General features: G+C 48.3%; 1 protein-coding gene across 6 annotated transcripts in view; it reads right to left on the bottom strand.

The window, feature by feature from the left end:
• Nucleotides 1-15,487, bottom strand: part of dop1a (DOP1 leucine zipper like protein A) — a 40,067-nt gene that overhangs the window by 578 nt on the left and 24,002 nt on the right. For all 6 annotated transcript variants that reach the window (XM_076980887.1, XM_076980890.1, XM_076980889.1 and 3 more), the window contains 14 exons: nt 14,216-14,350; nt 13,957-14,012; nt 13,749-13,853; nt 13,325-13,391; nt 12,965-13,109; nt 7,453-7,532; nt 7,238-7,347; nt 6,715-6,864; nt 6,544-6,605; nt 6,243-6,395; nt 5,855-5,991; nt 4,717-4,772; nt 653-817; nt 239-368 (listed from right to left, as the gene is read on the bottom strand). In XM_076980887.1, coding sequence (XP_076837002.1) covers nt 239-368; nt 653-817; nt 4,717-4,772; nt 5,855-5,991; nt 6,243-6,395; nt 6,544-6,605; nt 6,715-6,864; nt 7,238-7,347; nt 7,453-7,532; nt 12,965-13,109; nt 13,325-13,391; nt 13,749-13,853; nt 13,957-14,012; nt 14,216-14,350 — 1,551 coding nt within the window. The remainder of the gene's footprint in view (nt 1-238; nt 369-652; nt 818-4,716; nt 4,773-5,854; nt 5,992-6,242; nt 6,396-6,543; nt 6,606-6,714; nt 6,865-7,237; nt 7,348-7,452; nt 7,533-12,964; nt 13,110-13,324; nt 13,392-13,748; nt 13,854-13,956; nt 14,013-14,215; nt 14,351-15,487) is intronic.

Here is a 15,487-nt window from a genome sequence, read left to right as displayed (position 1 = left end):
GGGTGGGTGGAGAGATGAGGTGGAGAGGTAGATCACAGTCAGCCCATGCTATGTAGTTTACTCCCACTGTAATGGGAACTACGTCACTATCGTTTCATCTTACACAACTGTAACTTTTTCCAGTACTTATTTAGTACTGGTAGGCTTATTTATTTAGTACATTGAGCAGTTGTTTACATTTGTTGTCCACTGGTCCTTGTGAAGGTGTTTTCTTCCATGCTCGTGTGTGCAGCATTACCTTAGCTCTCTTTCTCAACAGCTTGGCCAGCCGGACCACGTAAGGTTTGAATTCTCTCTGGTGTGTCCCCTGCCGACGCACCTCCAGGCCAGAATCATCCGAGGCTTCTGGGATGAACGCCCAGCGATACCTGCAGCACCATGAACATCTCTTTACCCCTCCACGAGAAAAGCTTAAGGACAGTATTGCAGGCTATAATCCTACAGAGTTACAGCTCAGAATTGGTGATCATAACTACAGGACCTCTGACATAACTAAGATCAGAGAAAGAAACTACAGTAAAAGAAAAGATCTTAGAACAGGGGCCTGACCAAAGGAGTATGAGGTTTTAGAAAGGCTTGCTGCAGCGTAACGGTAGGGTGAACTCCCCCTTAAGAGGTGCGCTGGCCTCAAACAGCGTTTCCTGTGACTCACATCTGGAACTGCGGCAGGCTCTCGGAGGGCAGCGTCAGGGCCAGGTCCAGCAGCTTGCAGGCGGACAGGTAGAGGTTAAGCCAGCGCTGGCTGTTGTAGGAGGTGGAGAAGCCGTTGCCCCCGGAGTACGTGGTCTCCAGCCCCGCCACAGAAGGTCCCGACATCCTGCAGAGAGGAGGGCCGCACATAGATTTAAATACAACTCGTAGCGCTAACTCGCCGATCCTCGGTGTGGGTGCACACTGCCTGTTCAGTACATTACAGTTTATTAGAGGGCTGGGCTGATAACCCAGGAAGTGTAACAGGACTCTGCACGTATCGACTGGAATTCCTGTTGAAAAACAGACCCATTGGTTGCTGTTGGAGCCACAAAAAGAGGGTGGGTGGTACGTGTGTGCAGGTGGGTGGTGTGTGTGTAGGTGGGTGGTGTGTGTGTGCAGGTGGGTGATGTGTGTGTGTGTGTGTGCAGGTGGGTGATGTGTGTGTGTGTGTGCAGGTGGGTGGTGTGTGTGTGTGTAGGTGGGTGGTGTGTGTGTGTGTGTAGGTGGGTGGTGTGTGTGTGTGTGTAGGTGGGTGGTGTGTGTGTGTGTAGGTGGGTGGTGTGTGTGTGTGTGTGTGTGTAGGTGGGTGGTGTGTAGGTGGGTGGTGTGTGTGTGTGTGTGTGTAGGTGGGTGGTGTGTGTGTGTAGGTGGGTGGTGTGTGTGTGTGTAGGTGGGTGGTGTGTGTGTGCAGGCGGGTGGTGTGTGTGTGCAGGCGGGTGGTGTGTGTGTAGTTGGGTGGTGTGTGTGTGCAGGTAGGTGGTGTGTGTGTGTAGTTGGGTGGTGTGTGCCCCATGTGTAGGTGGGTGGTGTGTGTGTGCAGGTGGGTGGTGTGTGTGTGCAGGCGGGTGGTGTGTGTGTAGTTGGGTGGTGTGTGTGTGCAGGTAGGTGGTGTGTGTGTGTAGTTGGGTGGTGTGTGCCCCATGTGTAGGTGGGTGGTGTGTGTGTGCAGGCGGGTGGTGTGTGTGTGCAGGCGGGTGGTGTGTGTGTGCAGGTGGGTGGTGTGTGTGTGTGTGCAGGTGGGTGGTGTGTGTGTGTGTGCAGGTGGGTGGTGTGTGTGTGTGTGCAGGTGGGTGGTGTGTGTGTGCAGGTGGGTGGTGTGTGTGTGCAGGTGGGTGGTGTGTGTGTGTGTGCAGGTGGGTGGTGTGTGTGTGCAGGTGGGTGGTGTGTGTGTGTGTGCAGGTAGGTGGTGTGTGTGTGCAGGTGGGTGGTGTGTGTGTGCAGGTGGGTGGTGTGTGTGTGTGTGCAGGTAGGTGGTGTGTGTGCAGGTGGGTGGTGTGTGTGTGCAGGCGGGTGGTGTGTGTGTGCAGGCGGGTGGTGTGTGTGTGCAGGCGGGTGGTGTGTGTGTGCAGGCGGGTGGTGTGTGTGTGCAGGTGGGTGGTGTGTGTGTGTGTGCAGGTGGGTGGTGTGTGTGTGTGTGCAGGTAGGTGGTGTGTGTGTGTGTGTGCAGGCGGGTGGTGTGTGTGTGCAGGCGGGTGGTGTGTGTGTGCAGGCGGGTGGTGTGTGTGTGCAGGCGGGTGGTGTGTGTGTGCAGGCGGGTGGTGTGTGTGTGCAGGCGGGTGGTGTGTGTGTGTGTGTGTAGGTGGGTGGTGTGTGTGTGTGTGTAGGTGGGTGGTGTGTGTGTGTGTGTAGGTGGGTGGTGTGTGTGTGCAGGCGGGTGGTGTGTGTGTGTGCAGGCGGGTGGTGTGTGTGTGCAGGCGGGTGGTGTGTGTGTAGTTGGGTGGTGTGTGCCCCATGTGTAGGTGGGTGGTGTGTGTGTGCAGGTGGGTGGTGTGTGTGTGCAGGCGGGTGGTGTGTGTGTGCAGGCGGGTGGTGTGTGTGTGCAGGTGGGTGGTGTGTGTGTGTGTGCAGGTAGGTGGTGTGTGTGTGTGTGTGCAGGCGGGTGGTGTGTGTGTGCAGGCGGGTGGTGTGTGTGTGCAGGCGGGTGGTGTGTGTGTGCAGGCGGGTGGTGTGTGTGTGCAGGCGGGTGGTGTGTGTGTGCAGGCGGGTGGTGTGTGTGTGTGTGTGTAGGTGGGTGGTGTGTGTGTGTGTGTAGGTGGGTGGTGTGTGTGTGTGTGTAGGTGGGTGGTGTGTGTGTGCAGGCGGGTGGTGTGTGTGTGTGCAGGCGGGTGGTGTGTGTGTGCAGGCGGGTGGTGTGTGTGTAGTTGGGTGGTGTGTGCCCCATGTGTAGGTGGGTGGTGTGTGTGTGCAGGTGGGTGGTGTGTGTGTGCAGGCGGGTGGTGTGTGTGTGCAGGCGGGTGGTGTGTGTGTAGTTGGGTGGTGTGTGTGTGCAGGTAGGTGGTGTGTGTGTGTAGTTGGGTGGTGTGTGTGCAGGCGGGTGGTGTGTGTGTGCAGGTGGGTGGTGTGTGTGTGTGTGTGCAGGTGGGTGGTGTGTGTGTGTGTGTGCAGGTGGGTGGTGTGTGTGTGTGTGTGCAGGTGGGTGGTGTGTGTGTGCAGGTGGGTGGTGTGTGTGTGCAGGTGGGTGGTGTGTGTGTGTGTGCAGGTAGGTGGTGTGTGTGCAGGCGGGTGGTGTGTGTGTGCAGGCGGGTGGTGTGTGTGTGCAGGCGGGTGGTGTGTGTGTGCAGGTGGGTGGTGTGTGTGTGTGTGCAGGTGGGTGGTGTGTGTGTGTGTGCAGGTGGCTGGTGTGTGTGTGCAGGTGGCTGGTGTGTGTGTGCAGGCGGGTGGTGTGTGTGTGCAGGCGGGTGGTGTGTGTGTGCAGGCGGGTGGTGTGTGTGTGCAGGCGGGTGGTGTGTGTGTGTGTGTGTGTGGTGTGTGTGTGTGTGTGTAGGTGGGTGGTGTGTGTGTGTGTGCAGGTGGGTGGTGTGTGTGTGCAGGTGGGTGGTGTGTGTGTGTGTGTGCAGGTGGGTGGTGTGTGTGTGTGCAGGTGGGTGGTGTGTGTGTGTGCAGGTGGGTGGTGTGTGTGTGTGCAGGTGGGTGGTGTGTGTGTGTGTGCAGGCGGGTGGTGTGTGTGTGTGCAGGTGGGTGGTGTGTGTGTGCAGGCGGGTGGTGTGTGTGTGCAGGTAGGTGGTGTGTGTGTAGTTGGGTGGTGTGTGTGTAGTTGGGTGGTGTGTGCCCCATGTGTAGGTGGGTGGTGTGTGTGTGCAGGCGGGTGGTGTGTGTGTGCAGGTAGGTGGTGTGTGTGTAGTTGGGTGGTGTGTGCCCCATGTGTAGGTGGGTGGTGTGTGTGTGCAGGCGGGTGGTGTGTGTGTGCAGGTAGGTGGTGTGTGTGTGTAGTTGGGTGGTGTGTGCCCCATGTGTAGGTGGGTGGTGTGTGTGTGCAGGCGGGTGGTGTGTGTGTGCAGGCGGGTGGTGTGTGTGTGCAGGCGGGTGGTGTGTGTGTGCAGGCGGGTGGTGTGTGTGTAGTTGGGTGGTGTGTGTGCAGGTAGGTGGTGTGTGTGTAGTTGGGTGGTGTGTGTGTAGTTGGGTGGTGTGTGCCCCATGTGTAGGTGGGTGGTGTGTGTGTAGGTGGGTGGTGTGTGTGTGTAGGTGGGTGGTGTGTGTGTGTAGGTGGGTGGTGTGTGTGTAGGTGGGTGGTGTGTGTGTGCAGGCGGGTGGTGTGTGTGTGTGTGTGTGTGTAGGTGGGTGGTGTGTGTGTGCAGGCGGGTGGTGTGTGTGTGCAGGCGGGTGGTGTGTGTGTAGTTGGGTGGTGTGTGTGCAGGTAGGTGGTGTGTGTGTAGTTGGGTGGTGTGTGTGTAGTTGGGTGGTGTGTGCCCCATGTGTAGGTGGGTGGTGTGTGTGTGCAGGTGGGTGGTGTGTGTGTGCAGGCGGGTGGTGTGTGTGTGCAGGCGGGTGGTGTGTGTGTGCAGGTAGGTGGTGTGTGTGTGCAGGCGGGTGGTGTGTGTGTGTAGTTGGGTGGTGTGTGTGTGCAGGCGGGTGGTGTGTGTGTGCAGGCGGGTGGTGTGTGTGTGCAGGCGGGTGGTGTGTGTGTGCAGGTAGGTGGTGTGTGTGTGCAGGCGGGTGGTGTGTGTGTGCAGGCGGGTGGTGTGTGTGTAGTTGGGTGGTGTGTGCCCCATGTGTAGGTGGGTGGTGTGGATCATGGTGGATTACCGAGTGATGTCCTCGTCTGCTGTGAGTTCCTGCTCCATCAGCAGGAACACCTGGACCTGAGGGCACAGACATGATATCACAGCTCCTTATTTCAGGACAAAGGACACAGAAGATGATCAACACACATGGAGTGGACATCAAGACAAGGACATCTTGACCACAGCCACACACACACACACACACACACACACACACACACACACACACACACACACACACACACACACACACACACACACACACACACACACACACACACACACACTCTTCACTGCGGTTATAACAAACTCTATTGCATTAGTGCCTGGAGTTGTGCTACACACATACTGTACACTGTACAATAATATATACTGTGTCTAAATATGAAATAAACGAAACATTGCACATTCTGTGAAATATCTGCATGTGGGTGTGTGTGAGTATGCAAGTGTAGATGTTCTCATTAGCTCAGTGATTACTGCAGGCAATGAAAAAAATCAGGTGTGTGTGTGTGTCTCACCAGTTCTGTGATCATGGTGGGCCACAGAGAGGTGAGGGGTGTGTGTGTGTGTGTGTGTGTGTCTCACCAGTTCTGTGATCATGGTGGGCCACAGAGACGTGAGGGGTGTGTGTGTGTGTGTGTGTGTGTGTGTGTGTGTATCTCACCAGTTCTGTGATCATGGTGGGCCACAGAGAGGTGAGGGGTGTGTGTGTGTGTGTGTGTATCTCACCAGTTCTGTGATCATGGTGGGCCACAGAGAGGTGAGGGGTGTGTGTGTGTGTGTGTGTGTGTGTGTGTGTATCTCACCAGTTCTGTGATCATGGTGGGCCACAGAGAGGTGAGGGGTGTGTGTGTGTGTGTATATCTCACCAGTTCTGTGATCATGGTGGACCACAGAGAGGTGAGGGGTGTGTGTGTGTGTGTGTGTGTGTATCTCACCAGTTCTGTGATCATGGTGGGCCACAGAGAGGTGAGGTGTGTGTGTGTGTGTATATCTCACCAGTTCTGTGATCATGGTGGGCCACAGAGAGGTGAGGGGTGTGTGTGTGTGTGTGTGTGTGTGTGTGTGTGTGTGTGTGTGTGTGTGTATCTCACCAGTTCTGTGATCATGGTGGGCCACAGAGAGGTGAGGTGTGTGTGTGTGTATGTGTATCTCACCAGTTCTGTGATCATGGTGGGCCACAGAGATGTGAGGTGTTGTGGTGATATACGCAGTAGCAGCACTCTGAAGAACAGGAACACCTGTGTGTGCAGGATCGGGACCTGAGGTAGACGCAGACTCTCCACCAGCCGCTCTGGGAGACAGACAGACAGACAGACTTGCTGCTTTATTAAACAAGATACAATACTCTTAACAGTGCAGCAGATATAAGCTTCGAAAAGCTGAAATTATCACTGGACTTCATCAAAATGCTATGCATGTTTAGCATGTTGGCATGTCTACCAAATATTTTTATTCCTGATCTATTTGTGCTTACCGGGGAAAGCTATCCTGTGTAGTGCAGTGTGTGGTGTAGTGTGTGGGTGGTGTAATGTGTGGTCACACCTTGTATATCTGGAAGGTATTTCTGGTACTGGTCCACCTCGCTGCTGTAGATGGTGAAGGCGAGACGTTTCAACAACATGGCTCTCTGTTCCAGCTCTGCGTCTCGATTGGTGAACAGGTTCAAAGAGCTGTTCTGTGCTACAGCCACTCGTGCTAATGAACACACACGTGCACACGCACACCAGGAGACACGCACACGAGAAACAGGTCCAGCACAGGTCCAATGCCTTCGTGTACTACAAAAGAACCTTCAGAACATGGAGCCATGCACCCAGTACGGGTGAAGTCTGGTCAGACTCACTCATCAGATCTCTGAAGGTGGTCTTGTCGTGGGTCATCAGGTGGTCAATGATGGCTCTCCAGCTGAAAGACAGACTGGGTCAACATGGCAGGGACTAAACACAGAGGCAGCTACACTCCACCCACCGAAGGGCATAATTAAAGGTGATTGGCTCGTAGCGCTGCCACTTACTGGCTGACACATGAGGCATCCATCTGAAAGAAGGTGTGGTCCATGAAGAGGTCAAAGGCTTCTTTCTTCCAGGCCCGGCGGGTGTACTGATACCCGCTCAGACTGCTCAGCAGTTGGATACACGCGCGATAACTGGGAGCATTGTGGGCACTGACACAACAAAGACACCAAAATCAAGACCCAGAACTGAACAGAACCATCAGCCTGCAGGTGCTACATCTGCACACACATCTAGGGTATCTCCTTCTCTTCGGGGAAGTGTGTGGAAAGTGTTTGGGCTTCTGTAAACTGGTAGACTCTTATCTAAAATGTTTAATCCTAGCAGAGCAGTAAAAGACTATGAGTGAGTTTCGGGGGGTGGTGTAGGAAAGATGGAGCAGAAGTGTGTAAGGTGTGTTAGCTCATGGAGAGATGAGGGGAGAGATGAGGGTGGAGCAGAAGTGTGTAAGGTGTGATAGCTCATGGAGAGATGAGGGTGGAGTATTAATGTGTGACAGTGCTGTAGATGTAGACGGATCTCAACCTGTGGTTACGCAGATAAGGCACCACATAGTGCATAATGTTGATGAGTAGGGGGATCACCCTCTCCTTCTCATCACTGTAGAACACCATGTCCAACAGATGGGCCAGCACCTGCAACACAGAACACAGGCTCACGCAGCTGAGAGCCACGCGGCACACGTGCCGGGAGCAGCTGGGGGCGCTGATCAAAAGACGTGTGGCGTGTGGTGGGCTCACCTCTGCTAACAGCGTGAGGGCGTGAACACTGTAGACCGAGGGGGTGAAACTGGATGCCTCCATCACTGTCAGCATTAGATCTGAAACACACACACACACACACACACACACACACACACACACACACACACACAAGCACAGAGAAGTGACAAACCTGCCATATGCTTGCAGATGTGTACATGGATGAGCTCCAGTACAAATGGGGTGTGTGTGAGTGTGTGTATGTAGGTATGTGTTAGGGGCATCACGATTCTCTAAATCCTCGATTCGATTTTATTTCCGATTTTAGGGTCACGATTCGATTCTTGATTTTCTTTTATTTTCTTTCTCTTTTTTTTTTTTTTTTACTTTACATCAGAGAGGCCTACGCCAGTTTTATATTAGTCTAAATTTACAATATCTTATTTCAAAAGTTGGGTTTGATATAAGTGATACAAGTGATCTGTAATACACCACATTAGGCACTAATGGTCAAATTTAAATAATTTAATTAAGATAAATGTAACAATCTTGTTCTCAGTGGAAAACAACAAAAACAAACAAATAAATATAGCCGCAAGCGGCGATAGGCGGGTTCACACACACAATAAGCAAAAGGAAGCCCAAAAGGTCCTTTAGACCTAAAAGTGAAAAGAAGCTGTTTGGGGTTGGCCAGTGTGTGCTCTACAGATAGTGTGTAATGACATCTGCATGTGTCAGAAAGGGAGACACAGAAACAGCACATCTGGCTAGGGCTGCATCTATGTGAACAATATAGGAAGGCCTGCATGTGTCTATACATGATTGGGCCTGTATATCACCGACAGAGATAGATTGAGGGAGCCAGAGACTATGCTTTGTTAATTCACTCTTTACACACCTAGCATGCCTAACATGACTGCCCATGTATTCAAAGTATGAATGTAGTCTGCAAAGCCTGGCATTACATGACTGACATGACTGGCATGACTGGAATGACATCACTGCCATGACGAACAAAATTAACATGACTGATATGACTGACATAACTGGCATGACTGTAATGATTTGATGATTTGACTGACATGACTGATATGACTGGACTGAAATGATTGGCATGACATGACTTACATGACTGGCAGAACATGACTGGCATGTCTGATATGACTGACATCACTGGCATGACTTACATATACTATACATATACTATAGATATGCATACAAACTACATACATTTAGGTAGAAGTGTGTGTGTGTGTGTGTGGTAGTGTATGTACTCAAACTATGACAACATATACTAATACATACATACATAAGTATACATAGAAACTATACATACATATAGGTATAAAGGTGTGTGTGTGTGTGTTTGTGTGAGAGAGAGACAAAAAAGAAGCCAAATATCAGTTTGTATGAGCATGTGTTAGTCACTGAGATATGGGTGGGTATGGCTAGGGAAGTGTCATTGTGAATGCTATAGGAAGGCCTGCTTGCGCCTGTATGTGTGTGTGCCTGGTTAATAGACACAGAGAGATCTAGGTAGCCAGAGCAATGTTTACTTAGGGCACAGAGATGGGAGGGGGAATGTGGGTGAGAGTGTGAGAGAGACTGAGAGTGTGAGTTTCAGCTTGCGTGCGTGTGAGAAGGAGAAGGTGACAGAGGGACTTTACATGCATTCTTATGCATTGTATATAATACTGCACTGTAGAGCCATACGATAACCGATTTAGATGAAACTTGACAAATTTGTTCAGGATGGGATTCTGAATGGGCTTGTGCATTTTGGTCAGAATTGGGTAAAATATGAAAGAGCTTTAAGAATATGAATATTATATGTATCGATGCTGTCCATTAAAAAAATATTTAGCAGGTATAAGTGTCCTCAAATCCAAAATCTTTAGATTGTTTTTTGATTTCACACTCTGTAGAGTATTATAAGACTTTGCTTGACATGATAGTATGAAAATCCTAGGAGGAGTATGAAAAGTGATGATTTCAAACTATTATTAACTGTAAATAAACTGTGCATTTTTTAATAGGACATGTAATGGGAAAGTTGTTCGCACTACTGCAAGGAATCAAAAGAGTCCAATTGCATGTTCCCAAGTGGAATTATGTAGGGGATACACTTGCTTTTTTTGCAATAGCGCCCCCCAGTGGCCAATCGACACCTGGCTGGATTATGTCATAGGGGGCGTGCACTTGTCCACACCCAAGAGGTTTCGTGCAGATCGACCAATGGTAAGCCTGTCAAACGCGTGCCGATCACTGATTGGCCGATTACGTCAGCCATTTTGGAAGTATGGAGTGTCTGCTTTAGGACCTGGTTCCCAGAGGCCCATAGATGATGTCTGCCAAGTTTCATGTGGATCGGCCAATCTGAGTGCATGGGGCAAATTTTTGCATGTTATAGCGCCCCCTAGCAGGTGAGGTATGGCAACCTCTGCGAGCTGCCCCAGACCCTCACAGGGAAGCTGTCTGTGAAGTGCCATCTCATTACATGCAAGTTTTCTTAAGTTAGAGCTCCATATGCGCAAAATTTACTATTGAATTTACGCCTCCTCATTTGATTGGCTTATACTGACTAGGTAGTGATGAAATTAGCATTTTTGCTGGATAGATTTTAAAGTTCAGACTCTTCTGAACGTTTTGATACCACATATGTGCATGTATGTGAAAAATCCAGGGACAAGTTTGGGCTCAAAGATGTGTGCGATTTTGCACATTATGCAAATTAACTCGAAATCTAAGTGGGCGGAGCTTAATGGTTGTATATTAATTGTCCTATTGAATTTAGTCAAGGAATGTATAGGAACTGGAATTTTGGTTCTAGGACTTACGGTGTAGGAGATATGGACAAAAAGTCAATATGGTCTGCTATAGCGCCACCATCAGGCCAATTTGGGTCCCTGTATGGGAATCTGGTCCTTGGAGTTAACTGAACCTTTTTGCCAAGTTTGGGGTTTCTAGGCATTACGGTCTAGGCTGCACAATACGTTTTAGGTCAAAAAATGGGACAAAGAATAATAATAAGAAAGAAAAACCCTAACAATTACAATAGGGTTCCCACACTATGTGTGTGTGAACCCTAATAATAACAAAAATGAGGTCACAGAGGGTACCTGCTATCTAGTGGCTTTTTTTGATAGCAGCAATGTGCACTATTAAAACAGCAATGTGCAACATACAATAAATAATAAAAAAAATACAGGAACAGTCATGGACAAAATAATAGAATAAATAGAGCCTTAGCAAACTAAACTCTATCCTAAAAAATATCTTAAACAATTTCTTTAGTGTCTTCATACATGGAGGGCAACACTTTAGTTGTAACGACCTTAATACTTAGGTGAGTGACTGTAGCGCGCGACTCCGCACACCTCGCGCAAACGGCAGAAGCGTTTATATACTTGGCGAGTCACATTCTTTGCAGTGTTGACCGAAATGATATATGTGGTAGTATAAAGAAACACCCCTCAAAAACAGGGGAATGAACATTTACCTGACCAATTTTAAATGTTGCATTGTGTTTCAGGTTTGAAAAGTGCTGGAATTTAGGCTAAAGTACTTGAAAATGCTTGAAATTGTAACTACTTGGTTTCACAACAAATAGCTGTCTGACTGAACAGTACACAGTATTACGTTAACAAATACAAGCCTCTTGTAATTCCAGGATGAAACATGAGAGAACGTGAAGACGTTAAGATTGGGCGTTTTGAAAATAAACAACCATTAAATGTGATAAAAAAACAAATTATTTCGACTCATTTAGAGTATATGTATAAATATTTAACTTATGTTTAACATGCTGGGAAATATTGAAAAGGACCTTTAAAGTGACGTACAAGTGCTTTAATTCCACCTTGTAAAGGTGTATGAGCCCAGCAAACATGACTTGGTTCATTGCGCTGAAGCGTAGCACGCGCAAAATTACAAAATTTGAGAGGTGCACAACCTCGCGAATCGTCAGCGCGCGAGGCCTTCACGCATGGGCAGAGCCACCGCGATTACGTCATTTTCAGCGCGCGGACCCTTGCGCCGCGTCAAGTATAAACCAGGTTTTACTTTGCGTAGTGTGATTTAGAGCTGGGCGATATGGCCCCCCAAAAAAATCTTCGATTAATTTTTTTTTTATCTGATTTTTTTTTATTGATTTATTTTCCTCTACTAAAAAACTACAGATGATAAAGGAATGGTTAAATGGTTATTTTTTACTTAAATTTCCTATTTGGGGTTAAAGTGCAACCAGAAACAAGCAAAAAACCATTGTAAACAAGTGAGAACATCCAGTAACTTTTAGAAGGCTTTCTCCAATATAGTTTAAGCACTGACACAATGCACCCTCAAACTTAAAATAAATAAATAAACACACCCTCAAAAAATAAATAGATATAAATAAAATGGTGTCCTTTTTAATAAAATGGAAAATAAATACAATTTAACAATTGTTGCATGTTACGTACTGACAGTCTACATTCTGTCTACATTCTGATTAAGAAGAGAGCTGCCCTCACTATAGCCTAAATTCCAGCACTTTTCAAACCTGGAACACAATGCAACATTTTTTTTCGTCAGGTAAATGTTCCTTCCCCTGTTTTTGAGGGGTGTTTCTTTACACTACCACATATCGTTTCGGACGCCTCCGCCGTTCGCGCAGGTTCGCGCGAGGTGTGCGGAGCCACTCGCTACAGTCACTCGCGAAAGTATAAACCATAATAAATAATCCAGCCTTGACGCCGCACCGTGCGGCCGTTAGGGTTATTTAAACAAATTTAAACATGGGTCTATGGCGAGAGCTGAGTGCAGAGCGTTGAGGAGCGATTTCGATTGGGGCATCGTGCTCTCTGAGATTTTTTTATTATTAATTTTTTTTTTTGCAGATGCTGGTCCAGTGTGTCGCATGCCAGTGATTATGCCTCGGCGTGCCAACGGTGGCACGCGTGCCATAGGCTGCCGACCCCTGCTATAGTGCATATAGAACCTGCTTTTTCTGTATGCACCATAGTTTATGAATTTTTGCATATTCAGGGTAAAATATACTTATGACATATATTAAAAATGTCATGCTGCTACCTTATGAAGCAATCTGTTTCAAACACACCTTACAGCGAGGACTTGTTTGGTCTACGTCTGACGCCGCAAAACCGAACCAACTCCAGATCACGGAGCTAGTTGCTCCTTTCTTGGGTACAAGCTCCGCCGTCATGTTTATGTGTGTGTGTGTGTGTGTGTGTTGAGGGTGGATGGGTGGGGGGGGCAAAACTCACTCTGAACTACGGGAGCCCACAGTGCAACGTCGGTGGTGAAAATTAAAACTCAGAAAATCGATTTTCATAAAAACACATCGTCCATAACTGTAAATTCGAATTAATAGATACCATCGATTAATCGCCCAGCTCTAGTGTGATTGTTTGCGTAGCTTAGAGGGAGGGATTGTCGATCCGCTTTTTGACTTCGAGGCTGGAGATCGTGACAATTTCGACGATTAAATATCAAAATCATGACACAGCTAGTATGTGTGTGCATGTATGTGTGTGTGTAAACTCTCTCACACCTTCCACATCTGTCTCCAAACTGGCGCCGTCCACCACGATCTGAGGGGAGGGCTTGACCTCCAGGTTTCTCCTCAGCCAGGTGGTCTGCTCCAGAGAGGAACCCGCTATGGTGCCAATGGCCTCCACAATCTTATGGGTCACGTCCTGGACACATATATTTACACATACACCCATCATTCACCAGATGAGAGAAGTGTGTCAAACAAAGAATATAGAGGTTACAACACACACACACACACACACACACACACACACACACACACACACCAGCTGCTGCATGCTGAAACAGCGCATGATGTGTCAGGCGGGACGGCCTCGCGGGTCCCGTAGACATAATCCCGCAGTGCGAAGTTCCTCACCTGCAGCTCACGCTGGTCCTTCTTGTTCTCCAGGGTGGGATTCTTCAGGATGAACTCGTTGAGAACACTAAGAGACACACCTTGAAGAAGTGAGCACTCATCAACAGTTACTACACACTAAAGTAACTCAATGAAGGGAGCTGTGTAGGGTAGAGTATACAATTTAAAAAGTGAAAATGTAAAAAGGAGTAATGCATTTGTGCTGTGAGTAACTATCAAAGGGTGTGTGTGTGTATGTGGATGTGTGTGTGTCTGTGTATATGTGTGTGTATATGTGTGTGGTGTGTGTTTGTGTAAATGTGTGTGTGTGTATGTGTGTTTGTGTGTCTGTGTGTGTATGTTTGTGTGTGTGTGTATGTGTGTGTTTATGTATGTGTGTGTGTGTGTATGTGTGTGTGTGTGTGTGTGTGTGTGTGTGCTGCACCCGAGAATGAGGAATTGTCCAGGAGCAGGTAAGCCCAGCTGCACAGAGTCCTTCAGAAGAGCCAGCAGTGATGGCCAGCTGTCCAGCAGGCTGGAGACAGGAACTCTGCAGGAGACGAGGAACACGTCACACGACGCCCCGCCCCTCCCCGCCTACCAGCCCCGCCCTGCCTCACCACCAGATTCAGATGTGTGTTGAAGGGTCTGACCTCTGCACATAGGCGTAGAAGAACTGGAGCATGCAGACCTCCAGGGACAGATGCTTCTGTAGAGACACAGGACCTCAGTGAGAACACCATTCAATGTTAACGCCCACAGCATTCACGCCACACGCCACACGCCACACGCACGCACGCACGCACACACACACACACACACACACACACACACACACACACACACACACACACACACACACACACACACACACACACACACACACACACACACACACACACACACACACACCTTCTCTTTGGCGATGGCTGGCGGCTGCTTCAGCACCTCCTTCACCGTCTGCATGACCGTCTCTGTGCGCATGGCGTTCACTGAGCGCACCAGATCCACCAGGAGGAGCTGCTCCTCGCTGGCCGTGGGAATCACCTAGACCAGGGGTGCCCACAGTTTTCAGCTTGCGAGCTACTTATAAGATGACCAAGTCAGAAAGATCTTAGGCTTGTCACGATACTAAGAATTACAACTTCGATACGATACTTAAAAAAATATTGAAATTCGATACCATTTTCGATACCAAAGTCAGATACAGTGCTAATTTCCGTTTTAAAGCCTTTTTATTTTTTTTTTATAAACAAACAAATGAATGTTGCTTTGTGTTTGAAAATGCTTGAAATTGTAACTTCATTTCACAACAAATATCTGTCTGACTGAACAGTTCTTTTGTGTTAAATACCAGCATCTTGTAATTCCAGGATGAAACATGAGAGAACGTGAAGACGTTACGATTGGGCGTTTTGAAAATAAACAACCATTAAATAATGTGATAAAAAAGCGAATAATTTCGAGAATATATATAAATATTTAACTTATCCCAACAAACATGCGACGTCAGAAAGACGTTAAAATCAAGTCTGTATCACGTCGGTCAGTCCAGACCCATTTTTGCATGTCTGGTGGACGTTCAAAACTGGTTCAAAATCTGACAGTGTGACTAGGACCTTAACCTTTTAACTTAACATGAACGTCTATGACGAGTTTTCTATCTGAACGTCTGACTAGGACCTTTATTGGATGTCAGGACGTGCAAAAACTGCAACTGAACGGCAGTAATAGACGTTTAAAAAAGACGTCGCTAAAACTTTCATTCTGGCTTTTCAGTGGACGTCTTTTGAACGTCTGACGAAGTGTCTTTGCTCGTGCTGGGAAATATTGAAATGGACCTTGAAAGTGACATACAAGTGTTTGAATTCCACAAGGTGTATGAACCCTGCAAACATGACTTTGTTCATCGCGCTGAAGCGCGGCGCACGCGAGGTCGTGCAGCTCTCGAATTTTGTAACTTCGCGCGCGCCGCGCCTCAGCGCAATGAACAAAGTCATGTTTGCAGGGTTCAATTCAAGCGCTTGTACCAATATTTCCCAGCACGTTAAACTTAATTAAGTTAAATATTTATACATATACTCGAAATGATTCGAAATATTGCGCTTTTAATCACATTATTTAATGGTTGTTTATTTTCAAAACGCCCAATCTTAACGTCTTCACGTTCTCTCGTGTTTCGTC

This window comes from Brachyhypopomus gauderio, chromosome 19, assembly GCF_052324685.1.
Source record: "Brachyhypopomus gauderio isolate BG-103 chromosome 19, BGAUD_0.2, whole genome shotgun sequence".
Taxonomy (NCBI): Eukaryota; Metazoa; Chordata; class Actinopteri; order Gymnotiformes; family Hypopomidae; genus Brachyhypopomus; species Brachyhypopomus gauderio.
This window is presented reverse-complemented; position numbering and strand designations above follow the sequence as displayed.